Source organism: Phyllobates terribilis, unplaced genomic scaffold (genome assembly GCF_046119375.1).
Source record: "Phyllobates terribilis strain yellow unplaced genomic scaffold, ASM4611937v1 Scaffold_2__4_contigs__length_985480577, whole genome shotgun sequence".
Taxonomy (NCBI): domain Eukaryota; kingdom Metazoa; phylum Chordata; class Amphibia; order Anura; family Dendrobatidae; genus Phyllobates; species Phyllobates terribilis.
The window spans coordinates 910,970,986-910,991,331 of NW_027362762.1; the positions used below are offsets into that span (position 1 = coordinate 910,970,986).

Below are 20,346 nucleotides of genomic sequence, written 5' to 3' on the forward strand. Positions count from 1 at the left end.
GATTTTAACCAATCATCAAGCTTTTACTCTCCCCAGGATGACACAGGGGTAGAAAAGTCGTTTCGGATCCATGATTTGTTCATCTTTATGAACGTGAGTCTGTCTACATTATCAGTGGAGAGCCGCGTGCGCTTATCTGTCAGCACACCACCAGCAGCGCTGAACACACGTTCAGACAGAACGCTGGCTGCGGGGCATGACAAGATCTCCAAGGCGTAAGTGGCTAGCTCCGGCCATTTATCCAGATTGGAAGCCCAAAAAGAGCAAGGGTCCAGTGACACAGTCGTGGCTTCAATGTTTACTTGGAGATACTCCTGTACCATCGTCTCTAGGCGTTGACTATGTGTCAGACTTCTTGTCTCCTGTGGCCTTGCAAAGGATGGGCTAAAAAAGTGGTGAAATGATTCCGCAAAATTGATGTTACCAGCAGATACTGTGGTTCTGTTACGGTTTGAGTGCTGAACACTTGACGGTCCCACGGTTGGCAAGCTGGAACTGTGAGATTCACTACGTGCACCACTGGTATTTTGTGGAAAAGCACATGTAAGATTCTGCAACAGTCTCTGCTGATACTCCTGCATGCATGCATCCCTTTCTATGGCAGGAATAATTTCTGCAAATTTACTTTTGTACCGGGGATCTAACAGTGTGGCAACCCAGTAGTCAGGATTATTTCTAATTCTCACAATTCGAGGGTCATGTTGCAGGTAGTGCAGCAAGAAGGCACTCATGTGTGTTGCGCATCCAGGAGCACCAAGTCCCTGTTGTGTGGGTGGCGAGGTAACAATCATGCTTCCTTCCTCTGTCCTCTCCCCCCAACCTCGCACAACAGAAATGTGATCAAGGTCTCCCTCATCTGATGAGTCTTCCATCAGTTCGTCCTCCACTTCTTCCTGGGCTCCTGCACCTTCCTCACTAGTTTGGCTGCTACCATGCGCCCTGGTAAAACCATCTCCCCCACCCTCACATGCCTGCCGCCTTGGTGCTGCCGACCGTCTGGACCTTGCAGATGTTAGCCCTTCCGCATGCAACTCCTCCTCCTCTACTTCCTCCACCTCCTCTTGTGCCACCACCTGACTCCGAATTCTGTTTAACATGTGCTCCAGCATGTAAATCACCGGAATAGTCATGCTGATAATGGCATCGTCAGCACTAAACATCTTCGTCGCCATTTCAAAACTGTGCAGAAGGGTGCATAGGTCCCTGATCTGAGACCACTCCTCCAGCGTGATTTGCCCCACTCTGAATCTCGTTGGCCCAGGCTATACGTCAGAACGTATTGCACCAGGGCTTGTCGGTGCTGCCACAGTCGCTCCAACATGTGCAGAGTTGAATTCCACCGGGTAGGCACATCGCATTTTAGCCGGTGAAGTGGCAGGCCCAACGACTTCTGTAGAGATGTAAGTCGCTGAGCTGCGGGATGCGAACGGCGGAAGTGAGCACACAGCGACCGTGCCCTCTGCAGAAGGCCATCTAGTCTGGGATAGTGGGCTAAAAATTGCTGGACAACCAGGTTCAACACGTGAGCCATACAAGGCACGTGTATGACATTGCCCCGGCGAAGGGCCGCACCCAGGTTTGCAGCATTGTCGCACACGGCCTTCCCTGGTTTCAGGTCCAGTGGAGACAACCATTCATGAAATTGGTTCTCCAGAGCTGACCACAACTCCTCAGCTGTGTGACTCACATTTCCCAGACATTTCAATGTAAAAACCGCCTGATGACGTTGAGCCCTACTGCCAGCATAGTAAGGAGGTGTGCAGGATCCCTTCTGCGTAGTTAGAAAGCTTGTGGCATGACCAGACAGGCTTTGGGTGCAGGTGGAAGACCGAGAGGAGGTTGAGGAGGCAGAAGCAGTGGAGGAACTTTGACATAAAGAGGATTGACGCACAACTCGTGGGGACGGCAAGACTTGGACAGCAGCCCCTTGTCCTGCTGTCACCATAGTTACCCAGTGCCCAGTCAGTGACATGTAACGCCCCTGTCCATGCCTACTCGTCCAAGTGTCTGTGGTGAAATGCACCCTGTCACACACAGAGTTTCTCAAAGAAGCGGTGATGTTGTGTGCGACATGCTGGTGGAGCGCAGGCACACCTTTCTTTGAGAAGTAGTGCCGACTGGGCATCTGGTACTGGGGCACTGCGACGGACATAAGGTCTCGAAAATCCTCTGTGTCCACCAGGCGGAAAGGCAGCATTTCTGTAGCCAAGAGGTTGCAGATGGTGAAATTCAACCTCTTAGCTTTCTCATGGCTAGGAGGAAATGGTCTTTTACTTGTCCACATCTGAGGGACCGAGGGCTGGCTATTGTGCTTAGATGGGGTTGATAAGGGTGTCCCCGGCAAACTGCCGGTCTGTGAGGAAGATGCAGGCGGACATGTTAGGTTGCCTTGATCCAAAGGTGGTGCTATCGATGTCGGACAGCGCTCAACACCAGCTGGTGTTACCACCTCCAAAGAAAATGATGACCTGCCAATCACGCTGGCTGTTGCGGGTAAAGAGGTGGCAGGTCTGCGCCGCAAAACAGGTGTGACTGCTGTCCCCCCAGTCACAGAGGATGAAGAGGCCGCGGATGCACAAGATATGGCAGACGGTGATTGGCCCGGCCGGCTAGGCCGCATTGTAGCACACTGAGCTTCCCACTGCAACTTATGCTTCATGTCCATGTGCCGGTTCATGCATGAAGTACTCAAACTATGTATTTTTTGGCCTCTACTTAGCTTTTGCTGACAAATGTTACAGATAACACGAGTTGGGTCATCTTTATCGATCTGAAAAAATGTCCAGGCTATGCAAGGCTTAGCACCCATGCGACCTGAAGAGCCACCACGACTTGTGGTGAGAGGCAGAGTTGTGTTTGAGGATGCAGTTGTTGACGTGCTTCCAGTACTACGTCTCTGTCCAGGAAGGCGCAACCTGACCTCGTCGTCACTAGCATCTTCCTCCACCTCCTCTGCTGACCTCATCTCTTGGCTGACTGTGGGTTGACAGAAAGTGGGATCTCCGACCTCATCATCATCACCCTGTGCGTTATCACACCCGTCGTCCTCAGAGCCAACCTGTTCCTGCCCTGACAAAAAACTAAAGTTGTCGCTCCAATCAGGTATTTGAGTCTTATCATCGTCTTCCTCATTGTCTCCACCAACAGGAGTTACAGTTTGGGAATGAGGGTCTACATTATGGTCAGAACCTTCTGCGTCTGGTCCTGGATCCGACTCATAAAGATTCTGGGCATCAGTGCAGATCATTTCCTCGTCTGGATTCACAGAAGCGCTGGAGTCGACCTCTGATTCCCAGGCTATAATATGAGTAAACAGCTCTGCAGACTCAACCATCTGTTTTACCTCACACTCAGACGGGCAGCTGTGAGGAAGCAAGTGCGATTTGGGTGACACCTTTGAGGACTGGAGTATTTGTGATGTTGAAGTTGATGTGGAGGAGAGCCCACTTAAAGGAGCACTTGATATCCGTTGAAGCACCTGCTGTTTTTGTGCCTCATCTGGAATTTGTAGCGATTGGCGTGGCCGTAAGAAAGGGATCTTATCACATTGTCCGCTAAAAGAAGTAGACATTTTAGTTTGGCTGGAAGATGGTCTTTCTTCTGCACCTACCCCACGGAAACAACCTTTTTTCCCCTTCCCAACACGCCTATTCCCCTTTCCACCAGCAGCAGGCCTTTTTCCACTCATTTTGGTGGTTAACTAATTCACAACTCTGGAGTTGTTTGCACAAAAAAACAATGGATGGTAACCGAGCAGAGCTGAGTGGCCAAACTGTGGTATTAGGCCAAAACTATTGGCTGGGTTAGATGCAGAAAAAAATTATTTTTAATTTGCAACCTGATGGAGGTCAGTATAGATGGACTAATAGACCAAGTCCCACACACCGCTAGAAGCCCAAATATTTTTTCAGAGCTAGATGTAGAAAATTTTTTTATTCAATTTGCAACCTGATGGAGGTCAGTATAGATGGACTAATAGACCAAGTCCCACACACTGCTAGAAGCCCAAATATTTTTTCAGAGCTAGATGCAGAAAAAAATTATTTTTAATTTGCAACCTGATGGAGGTCAGTATAGATGGACTAATAGACCAAGTCCCACACACTGCTAGAAGCCCAAATATTTTTTCAGAGCTAGATGCAGAAAAAAATTATTTTTAATTTGCAACCTGATGGAGGTCAGTATAGATGGACTAATAGAACAAGTCCCACACGCTGCTAGAAGCCCAAATATTTTTTCAGAGATAAATGAAGAAAAAAATTATTTTTAATTTGCAACCTGATGGAGGTCAGTATAGATGGACTAATAGACCAAGTCCCACACACTGCTAGAAGCCCAAATATTTTTTCAGAGCTAGATGCAGAAAAAAATTATTTTTAATTTGCAACCTGATGGAGGTCAGTATAGATGGACTAATAGACCAAGTCCCACACACTGCTAGAAGCCCAAATATTTTTTCAGAGCTAGATGCAGAAAAAAATTAGTTTTAATTTGCAACCTGATGGAGGTCAGTATAGATGGACTAATAGACCAAGTCCCACACACCGCTAGAAGCCCAAATATTTTTTCAGAGCTAGATGTAGAAAAAAATTATTTTTAATTTGCAACCTGATGGAGGTCAGTATAGATGGACTAATAGACCAAGTCCCACACGCTGCTAGAAGCCCAAATATTTTTCAGAGCTAGATGCAGAAAAAAATTATTTTTAATTTGCAACCTGATGGAGGTCAGTATAGATGGACTAATAGAACAAGTCCCACACGCTGCTAGAAGCCCAAATATTTTTTCAGAGATAAATGAAGAAAAAAATTATTTTTAATTTGCAACCTGATGGAGGTAAGTATAGATGGACTAATAGACCAAGTCCCACACACTGCTAGAAGCCCAAATATTTTTTCAGAGCTAGATGCAGAAAAAAATTATTTTTAATTTGCAACCTGATGGAGGTCAGTATAGATGGACTAATAGACCAAGTCCCACACACTGCTAGAAGCCCAAATATTTTTTCAGAGCTAGATGCAGAAAAAAATTAGTTTTAATTTGCAACCTGATGGAGGTCAGTATAGATGGACTAATAGACCAAGTCCCACACACCGCTAGAAGCCCAAATATTTTTTCAGAGCTAGATGCAGAAAAAAATTATTTTTAATTTGCAACCTGATGTAGGTCAGTATAGATGGACTAATAGACCAAGTCCCACACACTGCTAGAAGCCCAAATATTTTTTCAGAGCTAGATGCAGAAAAAAATTATTTTTAATTTGCAACCTGATGGAGGTCAGTATAGATGGACTAATAGACCAAGTCCCACACATCGCTAGAAGCCCAAATATTTTTTCAGAGCTAGATGCAGAAAAAAATTATTTTTAATTTGCAACCTGATGTAGGTCAGTATAGATGGACTAATAGACCAAGTCCCACACACTGCTAGAAGCCCAAATATTTTTTCAGAGCTAGATGCAGAAAAAAATTATTTTTAATTTGCAACCTGATGGAGGTCAGTATAGATGGACTAATAGACCAAGTCCCACACACCGCTAGAAGCCCAAATATTTTTTCAGAGCTAGATGCAGAAAAAAATGATTTTTAATTTGCAACCTGATGGAGGTCAGTATAGATGGACTAATAGACCAAGTCCCACACACTGCTAGAAGCCCAAATATTTTTTCAGAGCTAGATGCAGAAAAAAATTATTTTTAATTTGCAACCTGATGGAGGTCAGTATAGATGGACTAATAGACCAAGTCCCACACACTGCTAGAAGCCCAAAGATTTTTTCAGAGCTAGATGCAGAAAAAAATTATTTTTAATTTGCAACCTGATGGAGGTCAGTATAGATGGACTAATTGACCAAGTCCCACACACCGCTAGAAGCCCAAATATTTTTTCAGAGCTAGATGCAGAAAAAAATTATTTTTAATTTGCAACCTGATGGAGGTCAGTATAGATGGACTAATAGACCAAGTCCCACACGCTGCTAGAAGCCCAAATATTTTTCAGAGCTAGATGCAGAAAAAAATTATTTTTAATTTGCAACCTGATGGAGGTCAGTATAGATGGACTAATAGAACAAGTCCCACACGCTGCTAGAAGCCCAAATATTTTTTCAGAGATAAATGAAGAAAAAAATTATTTTTAATTTGCAACCTGATGGAGGTCAGTATAGATGGACTAATAGACCAAGTCCCACACACTGCTAGAAGCCCAAATATTTTTTCAGAGCTAGATGCAGAAAAAAATTAGTTTTAATTTGCAACCTGATGGAGGTCAGTATAGATGGACTAATAGACCAAGTCCCACACACCGCTAGAAGCCCAAATATTTTTTCAGAGCTAGATGCAGAAAAAAATTATTTTTAATTTGCAACCTGATGTAGGTCAGTATAGATGGACTAATAGACCAAGTCCCACACACTGCTAGAAGCCCAAATATTTTTTCAGAGCTAGATGCAGAAAAAAATTATTTTTAATTTGCAACCTGATGGAGGTCAGTATAGATGGACTAATAGACCAAGTCCCACACATCGCTAGAAGCCCAAATATTTTTTCAGAGCTAGATGCAGAAAAAAATTATTTTTAATTTGCAACCTGATGTAGGTCAGTATAGATGGACTAATAGACCAAGTCCCACACACTGCTAGAAGCCCAAATATTTTTTCAGAGCTAGATGCAGAAAAAAATTATTTTTAATTTGCAACCTGATGGAGGTCAGTATAGATGGACTAATAGACCAAGTCCCACACACCGCTAGAAGCCCAAATATTTTTTCAGAGCTAGATGCAGAAAAAAATGATTTTTAATTTGCAACCTGATGGAGGTCAGTATAGATGGACTAATAGACCAAGTCCCACACACTGCTAGAAGCCCAAATATTTTTTCAGAGCTAGATGCAGAAAAAAATTATTTTTAATTTGCAACCTGATGGAGGTCAGTATAGATGGACTAATAGACCAAGTCCCACACACTGCTAGAAGCCCAAATATTTTTTCAGAGCTAGATGCAGAAAAAAATTATTTTTAATTTGCAACCTGATGGAGGTCAGTATAGATGGACTAATTGACCAAGTCCCACACACCGCTAGAAGCCCAAATATTTTTTCAGAGCTAGATGCAGAAAAAAATTATTTTTAATTTGCAACCTGATGGAGGTCAGTATAGATGGACTAATAGACCAAGTCCCACACGCTGCTAGAAGCCCAAATATTTTTCAGAGCTAGATGCAGAAAAAAATTATTTTTAATTTGCAACCTGATGGAGGTCAGTATAGATGGACTAATAGAACAAGTCCCACACGCTGCTAGAAGCCCAAATATTTTTTCAGAGATAAATGAAGAAAAAAATTATTTTTAATTTGCAACCTGATGGAGGTCAGTATAGATGGACTAATAGACCAAGTCCCACACACTGCTAGAAGCCCAAATATTTTTTCAGAGCTAGATGCAGAAAAAAATTAGTTTTAATTTGCAACCTGATGGAGGTCAGTATAGATGGACTAATAGACCAAGTCCCACACACCGCTAGAAGCCCAAATATTTTTTCAGAGCTAGATGCAGAAAAAAATTATTTTTAATTTGCAACCTGATGTAGGTCAGTATAGATGGACTAATAGACCAAGTCCCACACACTGCTAGAAGCCCAAATATTTTTTCAGAGCTAGATGCAGAAAAAAATTATTTTTAATTTGCAACCTGATGGAGGTCAGTATAGATGGACTAATAGACCAAGTCCCACACATCGCTAGAAGCCCAAATATTTTTTCAGAGCTAGATGCAGAAAAAAATTATTTTTAATTTGCAACCTGATGTAGGTCAGTATAGATGGACTAATAGACCAAGTCCCACACACTGCTAGAAGCCCAAATATTTTTTCTGAGCTAGATGCAGAAAAAAATTATTTTTAATTTGCAACCTGATGGAGGTCAGTATAGATGGACTAATAGACCAAGTCCCACACACCGCTAGAAGCCCAAATATTTTTTCAGAGCTAGATGCAGAAAAAAATGATTTTTAATTTGCAACCTGATGGAGGTCAGTATAGATGGACTAATAGACCAAGTCCCACACACTGCTAGAAGCCCAAATATTTTTTCAGAGCTAGATGCAGAAAAAAATTATTTTTAATTTGCAACCTGATGGAGGTCAGTATAGATGGACTAATAGACCAAGTCCCACACACCGCTAGAAGCCCAAATATTTTTTCAGAGCTAGATGCAGAAAAAAATTATTTTTAATTTGCAACCTGATGTAGGTCAGTATAGATGGACTAATAGACCAAGTCCCACACACTGCTAGAAGCCCAAATATTTTTTCAGAGGTAGATGCAGAAAAAAATTATTTTTAATTTGCAACCTGATGGAGGTCAGTATAGATGGACTAATAGACCAAGTCCCACACACCGCTAGAAGCCCAAATATTTTTTCAGAGCTAGATGCAGAAAAAAATTATATTCAGTTTGCAACCTGATGGAGGTCAGTATAGATGGACTAATAGAATGATGCTATGCCCAAAAGATTTTACTTCACTAGGTGCAGTAAAAAAATTGGTATTCTATACACAGGTGTTATATCTTGCAACACAGATAGGCTACTCCACTGACTAACACACTCTGCAATAGGCCAAAAAGGATTAGCTTTGCTAGATTCAGCCAAATGCTGTGAAAAAAACTTGCACAGCACTGGCACAGACCTGCCTGGCAAAAACTGATAGGAACTCATGTAACCTAGTCCTGAAAAGGACTCCAATTACAATTAGTCTTTACACCCACAACCTATCTATTTAAGAGCACAGACCTCCCTGATAAAAGTCGTAGGAAATGCTGTAACCTAGTCCTTAAAAGGACTGCAATCACAACTATTCCCTACTCCCAAGCTATCTGTATATTTGTGCGAAAATTGGCTTGAAATTAACAAGGTATAGCACACACAGCAACAGCGGTGCCGTCTAACACGCAGCTGCAGCAGTGAGAAAATGGTGGCGACGGGGAAAATGGCTTGGTCTTATAGGGCAAGGACATGTGACATACACTGCCAATCACACATGCCCTTGCTTGTGTGAAAAAAAGCACTTCGCTCCGTGTGTGCGCTGCTGATAGGCTGACAGATTGCACCTCCCCACTGCAAATGCGGGAAAGAGAAAAAAAAATGGAGATCTTCATTGTTCCTGCAGAGATCCATCCCCTGCCCCTCCCCCCGCCCCGCTGTACACTCAAACTGCGTATTAACATTAATTTTCATCATTACTGAGAAAAAATCCAGTTATGATTTTGGTGCACGAACAGTTATCGAACATAACCTCGAACAGCCGAATTTTTCTCAAATTGTTCGTGTTCGCCGACCGGCTCGAACACCGCCCAAAACAGCTCGAATTTGAGATTGGCGAACTGTTCGAGTAGAACAACGCTCATCTCTACCCAGGAGAGGCTTGTTTAATAAATATTAGGTTTAGGGTCCCATTAATAAGGTACGGCTTGCAACAGCTGATGACTTGAGCTCTCATGAATTACCAATTTGTGCGCCGAGTACCTTAAATTTTTAAGTATATTTTATATAGCAGTAATGCAGTCCAAATGTCATATGCTCAATGCTTCCATGCATATTAACGATTGCAGTGTGCTGTGGTATTCTTGTGTTTGTATATTATGCAGTCACAGCAACTTGCACCTTTTCTTTTTCTTGATTTATACTGTTCGGAGGTGCTTTTTTTCGTAATATACTATTAGAGTTGGTTACTGTCTCCATATTTGGCTTACCTCGTCCTCCCATTAGCCCAAGTCTGTTTTTAATTAGTGCTGGATCCTACATGCCCTTTCAATTTGTAGGCTTTAGCCCGGGAGAGGCATGTTAGATAAATATTAAGCTTAAGGTTATATTTAAGAAAGGTATATGTTGTCGCAACTGGTGGACTTACATGAATTGGCCATTTTTTTGTGCTAAATACCCTCATTTTATAAGTATATTCTAAATAGCAGTAATGTGGTCTAAGTTTCATATATTAAATGTTTGCATACATCTTAGAACATAGAGTGCTGCTGTATTCTTTTGTTTGTATATTATGCAGTCATAGCAGCTGGAACTTGTTCCCATTTTTTTTATTCTGTTCAGCGGTTCTAGTCAGTTTTTCCTACATACTGTAGATAGATAGAGGAATAGATAGAGAAATAGATAAAAATAGAAAAAGAAATAGATATTCATTTTGTCTTATTACACTTGACTATTTTCTTTCCCAGTCAGCTTGATATAATGCAGCATTTCTACACTTTACTCAATTCTATTAGTAAACGCTAGAATTCGAAAATAATGATTTCCAATTGTTGGAAATATAAATGCAATTAAGTCTGGCCTGGATTAATTCCATTGTAATGAGGAACTAGAAAGAACATTGCATTTACAAATATAAGCAGCTTCTAATTTAGAGAAGTGAAACGAAATTACAAATGTTTGCTAAATCCTACAGTGTCATTGCCTTGAATAAATAGTTTTCTGCTATTCTGCAATTTCTGACTTTTCTTAGCCCATTATCTCCACACAGGGCGGATTATTATGCTGACATTTTTTACTCAAATTGGATTCCAGGCATGTAATGCTCAAACAAAGCATACAGTACTGCACAATTCCCAAGATTAATAGTGTAAAATTGATAGAGGTCAATGTAAATCTCAGCTATTCAGAAAGTTATTTTTTTTTGGAACACACATTTTATGAACTAAGTCGACTTTCTTCACTGTAAAATTTCAACTAAAAAACAATTACAATCGTGAATTGTGTGTAAATATTCCCCTAGACTGAGATAAATTAAATGTTATGTCTAGACTGGTTTGTGAGCTAAATTAAATATCTGTTCTGAAACCATACACACCATAGAAAAAGAGCATATACAGTGGTGGCTAAAAGTATTGGCACCCATGTAATTCTGTCAGATAATACTCAGTTTCTTCCTGAAAATGATTGCAATCACAAATTCTTTGGTATTATTATCTTCATTTAATTTGCTTGCAAGGAAAAAACACAAAAGAGAATGAAGCCAAAATCAAATCATTGATCATTTCACACAAAACTCCAAAAATGGGCCATACAAAAGTATTGGCACCCTCAGCCTAATACTTGGTTGCACAACCTTTAGCCAAAATAACTGCGAACAACCGCTTCCGGTAACCATCAATGAGTTTCTTACAATGCTCTGCTGGAATTGTAGACCATTCTTCTTTGGCAAACTGCTCCAGGTCCCTGATATTTGAAGGGTGCCTTCTCCAAACTGCCATTTTGAGATCTCTCCACAGGTGTTCTATGGGATTCAGGTCTGGACTTATTGCTGGCCACCTTAGAAGTCTCCAGTGCGTTCTCTCAAACCATTTTATAGTGCTTTTGGAAGTGTGTTTTCGGTCATTGTCCTGCTGTAAGACCCATGACCTTGGAGGGAGACCCAGCTTTCTCACACTGGGCCCTACATTATGCTGCAAAATTTGTTGGTAGTCTTCAGACTTCATAATGCCATGCACACTGTCAAGCAGTCCAGTGCCAGAGGCAGCAAAGCAACCCCAAAACATCAGGGAACCTCCGCCATGTTTGACTGTAGGGACCGTGTTCTTTCTTTGATTGCCTCTTTTTTTTCCTGTACACTCTATGTTGATGCTGTTTCCCAAAAAGCTCTACTTTTGTCTCAACTGACCAGAGAACATTCTTCCAAAATGTTTTACTCTTTCTCAGGTAAGTTTTGGCAAATTCCAGCCTGGCTTTTTTTTTGTCTCGGGGTAAGAAGTGGGGTCTTCCTGGGTATCCTACCATACAGTCCCTTTTCATTCAGACGCCAATGGATAGTACAGGTTGACACTGTTGTACCCTCAGACTGCAGGGCAGCTTGAACTTGTTTGGTTGTTAGTCAAGGTTCTTTATCCACCATCCGCACAATCTTGCGTTGAAATCTCTCGTCAATTTTTCTTTTCCATCCACATCTAGGGAGGTTAGCCACAGTGCCATGGGCTTTAAACTTCTTGATGACACTGCGCACGGAAGACACAGGAACATTCAGGTCTTTGGAGATGGAATAGTAGCCTTGAGATTGCTCATGCTTCCTCACAATTTGGTTTCTCAAGTCCTCAGACAGTTCTTTGGTCTTCTTTCTTTTCTCCATGCTCAATGTGGAACACACAAGGACACAGGACAGAGGTTGAGTCAACTTTAATCCATGTTAACTGGCTGCAAGTGTGATTTAGTTATTGCCAACACCTGTTAGGTGCCACAAGTAAGTTACAGGTGCTGTTAATTACACGAATTAGAGAAGCATCACATGATTTTTCAAACAGTGCCAATACTTTTGTCCACCCCCTTTTTTAGTTTTGGTGTGGAATTATTTCCAATTTGGCTTTAGGGCAATTCTTTTTGTGTTTTTTCATTGAAGACAAATTAAATGAAGATACTAATACCAAAGAATTTGTGATTGCAATCATTTTCAGGAAGAAACTCAGTATTATCTGACAGAAATGCAGGGGTGCCAATACTTTTGGCCACTACTGTAGCTACTATGGGAGAAGTGCACGGACATATTTGATCCTATTGCTTTGCTACTCGGTGAAGAAAGCTGTATAGGACTCTCCTCTCACGGATAACTAAATTGTTACAAAACAGGGGAATGGGGGATTGCTCAAGATTCATGGAAAAAGTGTAAACAAAGGGAACAAACATCTAAGTGCATACAAAAAGAAGCAAGCAATGGAGTAATAATCACAGTCGCAGGGGGTGCAACTATGACAGGGCCCGTGTGGGAGGGGGGCCCACCAACACCAATTTCACATGTACAAAATATTGCCAAAAAAGCTGGTATACATCCTGTGCACCACATTTATTATATTGAATATGTCAGCAGGTTTTTCTATGTAATTTTAGTGCAGCATGATAAAGGGGTAAAGAACCTGATTCCTGGGATGTATCACTTACTGGACTGCTTAGTTTAATTTTGATAGAATTCCTTTTTTCTATGTTGTAGATGAAGTAATGGTCATAATGCTGATCTGTGTATAACCCCACCCACATCATTGATTGGCAGTTTCCTGTGTACAGTGTACATCGTCAGCAAGCTACAAATCAATGATAGGGGTGAGGTTACACATGACACCTAGTCTTGCAATGATAATTTTCCTCTGATAAATCTCTGATTGTATTGAAACTAGAACACACAGTCAGGTAAGTGAAACTTCCCTGAAAACAGGCTCTCTTTCCCTATTTTGTGTTTCTCTCAAATTTAATAGCAAAAACTTGCTGACAGATTCCCTTTATTTTTTTTTTTTTATCAGAATTTATGCCTCACTAAACTCTTTTCAATGGTAAGGGATATTGACTATGTCTTAAGTCCTAAACTGCATGAATTTTATTGATGATATTCTATGCAGTTTTGGAGCAAAATATGGATCTTGTACTTCTTAAGTGAAGTAGTTACTGTGATGCTGAGTCACTTATCAGGCCTAGTGCCCACGAAGCAGAAATGCTCCGGATTTTTCCTGCATCTGTCTGGCAGGAAAAACGCATGCGGATTTTACATGCGTTTTCCCGCCAGGTAGAAGCGTTTGTCAAGCATTTTTGCATGCATTTCTGCATGCGGGTTATCAAGCGCTTTTCCAAGCAATTTTAGCATCACTTGGAAAAGTGCTTGACAACTTGGTCACACTATATAAATCCACGCTAACGGCATGGATTTATATAGTGTGACAAAGTTAATATTTAAAAAAAGAATAAAAATGGTAAAAAATGAAAAAAAAAACCATTATACTCACCTTCTCATGGCCCCTGGTCATCTCTCCGGTGCGTCCGGTGTCTTGGGCGGCTCGCGGTGGTGCAAAAGGACCTTCCATGACGTTATTTAGTCATGTGACAGGTCACGCGACCGCCAACAACAGCAGTCATGTGACCTGTCACATAACTAAATGATGTCATGGAAGGTCCTTTTACACCATCACGAGCCGCCGGGGAGTCAGGATGCACCATACTGGAGACCGGGGGTCATCAGAAGGTGAGTATAATGTATATTTTTTATTTTAAATTATTTTTTTTAACAGGTACTATGGTACCCGGGTCTGGATGAGAGTCTCCTCTTCTCCAGACCCAGGTATCATCCGCACATTGAATTGCTTAATATCTGCATGTGCACATGCAGTCATGCGGATATTGAGCGATTCAATGCAAGTCAATGGCGGCAATTAAGCCGCGTTTCCCTAAAAATAACGAACATGCTGTAGATTTTTCCGCAATGATAATTCGCAGCGGAAATTATCACAACATGTGCACAGCACATGCGGATTATCATTGGGGATCATGGGGCACGTATTACCAAGCATTTTTTAAGCATTTTCACTGTGGAAATTGCCGGCAAAAACGCTTGAAAAACGCATAGTGTGCAAACAGCCTCACAGGCAAACTGAATAGGGATAGTCGAGGAGTCCCAGTTCAATAGCCAGGAGAGTATGTTGCAAACAGAAGGAAGAGGCAAAGTTGTAGACAGGTAACGGTCCGAAGTCAAAATACCAGGAGGATAGCGGATAAGAGCAAAGTGGTCAAACAAATGGATGGTAAGAATGAGGTTCAAGGTCAGGCAAGGATACATCAACAAGCAAAATACAAGGCACAGAGTAAACCAACCAAAGTTAGCTGAAGCTACGGCTGACAGCAATCTTGGACTGCCAGCTCAGCTAAATATCTGGACAATCAAGGGAACCAGGAGCTCCTGACTATAGCTCAGCACTTCCCAGTCTCAGATTGGATTTCCAAGCTGTCAATAAAAACACAGACAGCTCAGTACGTCCCTGCACCAGCCTGGGTAACTAAGATGTCAATCATTGCACAGACAGCTCAGCACGCCCTTGCACCAGACTGGACAACTGAGCTGTCAATCACTGCACAGACAGCTCAGCACTGAGGGGTGGAATCATTACAGTTACCCATAAACAATGCTTTCATTTTTGTATATACAGTGTCTTTACTGTATATAATTTTTCAGCATTGAAGGGGTTGTCTTAAGTCCCTATCATCTGGAGCACACTTATCACTGGCCTCCTGACTTCCTACTTGCCCGAGAGTATTGTGCTTATTAAGATTGACTGGACTGTCCACTCACTAAGGCTGCATCTTTGCTTCTGCAATATCAAAGTACTACAGAGTCACTGAAACTGAGCAGCATTTGCACGCTGTATAGCAAACAGGAAAATGGCTACTTCTGAGGTAGCCGGGTGATCCTAGCCATGAGCATTCCATGATACAATTAAAAATGTATCCGTTTTTGAGAACAGAGATGATTTTTAAATTATAATGTAAATTGTTTGTATTTTCAAGCACTGTTGGAATTTTACCCATCTAATAAGATGAGATACCTCTTTAGTATTGCGTTTGCTACATTTGAGTTAGGTTTAATATCATTATATTTTTAACTTTATAAACAATTTACAGGAATAGTTGAATATATAAGTTCTGTACATCCTCTGTCAAACCTCTGTTCTTACCTGAATTCTAAAATTTCAGATGTTCCGTATTCCAAGTTCAGCTGACTGGCTTGAAAAATTTCATTTATCTGTTTGATAAAAAAAAAGTGTAAATGCAGATTATTTACACAACAAATACAATATAATTACTAGGAAACTTGACCCAAAGATAAATTTCTCCTGACCTTCTATTCAGTTATTTAAATTTACTAGTGTATTATTTAAAAGTCATCATCTAAATGTAAAAACTCGATAATAAGCATTTATCGTTTAAATATTTGCTGCTCTATGGTCTTCAGCATACTTTAGATACAATGCACTTTGATCTGACTGAAGGATGGAGGATAAAAATGTAAGAGGGGCAATTTCCTGGAGTTACACAAAATTTTGCAACTTTTTGCTCAGGTCACATTTTCAAAAAATGTATGAGACATAGTTGAAGGGGTCAGACCAATCACCAGATTTACTATAATTCATACCAGAAAGTGGCACAAGTTGTATAGATAAACAACATCTTCACATTACAAGAGTACTCTGTATTTGTGTCAGTTTTCATTTTGGTAGGTACGGTATGTCTGATTCTTGGAGGAAATTGCTATTGTATGATATAAATAAAAATATATAAATGCAGTAAAAATAAAACATATCTTGTTTTTTTTAAAGGTAAAGAAGGTTAGTTACCATTTTTTGGACATCATATGCAAGAATTTTAAAATCAGTTGAGTTCTGGTCTTGCAAACTGGATGTGTATGTAACTCCTGACACTATCTTAAAGGTTCCCCATGTTGTACTTTTGTTCTCGGAGGCAACTAGGAAAGAAAATAAAAATTAGTAATTTTAAAGTGCAACATATCCATACATTGAAACAGTATAACTTTATTTAAACTAATGTAGATAAATAGACACATGGATGGATGGATTGATGGATGGATAGATGGATTGATGGATGGATGGAAGCATGGATGGAAGGATGGATGGATTGATGGATGGATGGATGGATTGATGCATGGATGGATGGATGGAAGGATGGATAGAAGGATGGATGGATGGATTGATGGATGGAAGAATGGATGGGTTGATGGATGGATGGATTAATGGATTGATGAATAGCTGGATGAATGGATGGATTAATGGATAGCTGGATGGATTGATAGAAGGATGGATGAATAGAAGGATAGATAGATAGATGATAGATAGATAGATGGAAGGATGGATTGATTGATGGATAGCTGAATGGATGGATGGATGAATGGATAGATGGATTGATGGAAGGAAGGATGGATGGAAGGATGGATTGAGAGATTGATGGATGGATGAATGGATAGAATAGACACAAACCAAACATATTCAGGTGCCACTGGTTATACTAGGAGGAATGCAAACATGTATTTGAAATGTAAACTGCATTACTGCAGAAAAAATGAAGGTACTGTGGCACCCCAGGAGTCCAGTTGCCACAGTGGCATTGCCTCCCTCACAAGGGGGTGATGCCATGCCTGGAAGCAAGGAGGGGTCCCCTAATCAGGTTTTGCTAGTATGCAACACTTTCCTGGCTCCAGACCAGCAAGGGGAGCTCCTCCCCTTAGCAACTGGGATCTGGAGGCGGGGTTAGTTAGTGTGAGGAGAACAGACAGGAGTTAAAGTCAGGACGTCGACGAGGAAGGACCTAGGGAGTGGAGCTGTACGGCAGTTCACCCCAGAAAAATGCGCAGAAGAACCGGACACCGGAGTCCGAGGTTGTGGGCACCGAAGGCCCAGCAGCAGAAACCGGAGGGCAAGAGACTGCAGGTCTCCTGGCCCCATCAGACACCCGTTGGCTCAGCAGCACAATAGGGTCCAGCACCCCAATGTGGGATCGACACTCCAGGAAGGGCCGAGCTGCCTGCCATACGGGTGAGCACAAAGACGTTTTACTCAGCGACGAGGGCCTCAGCATAACTATACGCAACAGGGCCAAAGAGGTAGCGCAAAAGGGAAGATCTACAACTTCACCTGGCTAGGTGGATCCCCCAACTAGCTTCCAGGCGCCCAGACCTCTACTACCAGCTAGTACCCGTGCCACGGTCTGCCAAACCACCGCAAGTAAAGATAAGAGGAAACCGCCATTAAGTTGTGGACTGATTATTAACTGCGCCATCCTCTGCACTACACCATAACAGCAACGTCTACACTGCCCTGGAGCTAAGCTCTATCTGTGGAGAGCTAAAACAACTCCAGAGGACCTTCTCCGCAGCGGCGGCTCCCTTTAGCCGCATACCACAAGTGGTGTCACGAACTGTATATAAAAACTATAAATCCCCTGCAAATATCCCCTTTTTACTGACCGCCCTGGGTCACAGACCAGGTCACCGCCACTGTGACATCTCCCAGCATCGACCGGCCCGGCACCGAGTACCCCACGGCCCAGGGGGCGCATCAGTACTTAGCGCAAAAATGGGCCAATTTGCATGTGTTCACCAGCGAACACACGGTCTGTGACCATTCTTTGTTAGGATCCTAACCATTTCTATTGGACATAATAATAATATATTAATATTTTTTTATTTTTATAGCGCCAACATATTCCACAGCACTTTATAATTTTAGGGGGGGCTTATACAGACAATACAGAATAAGCATATCTCAAATCAAAAGGAGTGAGGCCCCTGCTCGCAAGCTTACAGTCTATGAGGAAATGGGGGAGACACAAAAGGTAAAGTGTACATATATTGTATAATGCAGCCTTGATATACTAAATAGGATAAATAATAATACATGGACTGGTCACCAGCCAGTATGTGTACAGTCCTGACCGAGGCTATTAAGTACATGGATGGTATGAACCTGAAATTGATGAAGATTTTAATATGGGGGAAAACTGGGATGGACAGATAGTGTGTTTAGGCGATACGCCAGTCTAAAGAAATGGGTTTTTAGGGTCCGCTTGAAACTGTGGGTATTGGGAATTAATCGAACTGTCCTGGGTAGTCATTCCAAATAATTGGAGCAGCACGCGAGAAATCTTGGAGTCGGGAGTGGGAAGTCTCCAAAACATGCTTCATACTGGCTAAATGGCTACAAATTTAAAGGGCAGGTAGGATTCTAAGCTCATTAGAAACACCTTTAGTCTAAAGCGTACCCATAGTTTTCATTTTTATTTAATAAATTAATAGTACACATAAAAATAAGAAACTTTGTAATATACCTTACCAGAGAAATCTGTGTTTTTCTCAGCCAGGACTAATCTTTCATTTTCAAAATAAGATTCTTTGTAGAAGGGAGGAGTACGGAGAGGTACTGCCTCTAGCACCTCCATTCTCCTCCAAATTCCCCTCTACATAGAATCTACAACTGCCACCTCCTATCTCAGTAATGGGAAAATCTGTCTTCACTGAATACAGATTTTAACTGTGAATTGAGAATTTTTAGAATCAGTCCAGGATGAGAAAGAAGCATATTCCTCTGATAACATGTAGTACTAAGTTTCATATTTTCATGTGTACTATTGATTTATGAAATAAATATTAAAATGATGGTTACACTTTGAGCCAAGTTCACACACACATAAAAAATGCAACGTTTATCCAGAAAACTCAGATTATTTTTTTTCTTTGTCATCTGTGTGCAATCCATTTTTAGACAACAGTAGTTATTAAAAATGTACTAAATATAGTTTCCTATCTTAAAGAATTGCAATGTATTGCATTGCATTGAAAAATAATGGTCTAAGTACTGTCCATGTGCTGTTTTTTCACTGACAGCACTCTGCCCAAAAACACGGTTGTGTGAAGTTGGCCAAAGCTTGAAAGGAGGATTGCTCAGCTAACAAAAGAGGCAGTCGCTACCCCCAAATATTTACTGTTTCTAAATAGCATTGGCTCTTACCTGCCCTTTAAATTTGAAGCTTTTTGGCCCAGGGAAGGCATATCTGATAAAATGGTTAGGATCCCATAAGAGATGTTTCGCCTTTGGCGTGACTAGTGGGCAGATAGATAAATAGACAGATAGATAGACGGACAGACGGACAGACGGTTGACGGATAGACAGACAAACTCATCATAGAATGATAGAATGGTAGAGTTGGAAGGTACCTCCTGGGTCATCTGGTCCAACCCCCTGCTCAAAGCAATATTCACTAAATCATCTCAGACAGATGTCTGTCCAGCCTCTGTTCGAAGACGTCCATTGAAGTGGAACCCACCACCTCTCGTGGCAGCCTGTTCCACTCATTGATCTCCTCACTGTCAAAAAGTTCTTTCTAATATCTAATCTGTGTTTCCTCCCATTCAGTTTCATCCCATTGCTTCTAGTCTTTCCTTGTGCAAATGAGAATAAAGATGATCCTTCTTCAAAGTGACAGCCCTTGAGATATTTGTAGACAGCTATTAAGTCTCCTCTCAGTCTTCTTTTTTGCAAGCTAAACATTCCCAAATCCTGTAACTGTTCCTCATAGGACATGGTTTGCAGACTGGTCACCATTCTGGTCGCTCTTCTCTGAACTTGCTCAGATGGATATATGTAGCTCATAACTAAGCTTACCAGATTTCAAGATGCTGTATTACTATTATCTTTCATTGTGGAAGAAAAGAATGTAAGAAACTCATGAATACCCGTTGCACATGCAACACAAGTAGCTTACTACAATAACACTTATGAATTCCATACATGAACTCAGTATGATATCGCTTTCAATAAAGAAAATAGATACTATTTCAAGACATGGCTTTTAGCTTCTCTCTGCTATAGTTTGCTTCACCACTATGGCAAGCCCCTTTTATCCCTTCTCATGAATGGATGCATATGAACGAGCAGGTTAAATATTTATTTTATTGATTTACAGCTACAATTACACATTTCATTGCTTTACTTACATTTTAGATTTTTTTAACTTTATATTTAAAAATGTAAATA

The 20,346-nt window shown here is 41.3% G+C and overlaps 1 protein-coding gene across 2 annotated transcripts in view; it reads right to left on the reverse strand.

The window, feature by feature from the left end:
• TMPRSS15 (transmembrane serine protease 15) overlaps positions 1 to 20,346 on the reverse strand; it is a 780,444-nt gene that overhangs the window by 750,064 nt on the left and 10,034 nt on the right. For both annotated transcript variants that reach the window (XM_073668264.1, XM_073668263.1), the window contains exons 2-3: positions 16,138 to 16,265; positions 15,478 to 15,545 (exon numbers count right to left, since the gene is read on the reverse strand). In XM_073668264.1, the coding sequence (XP_073524365.1) occupies positions 15,478 to 15,545; positions 16,138 to 16,265 (196 nt within the window). The remainder of the gene's footprint in view (positions 1 to 15,477; positions 15,546 to 16,137; positions 16,266 to 20,346) is intronic.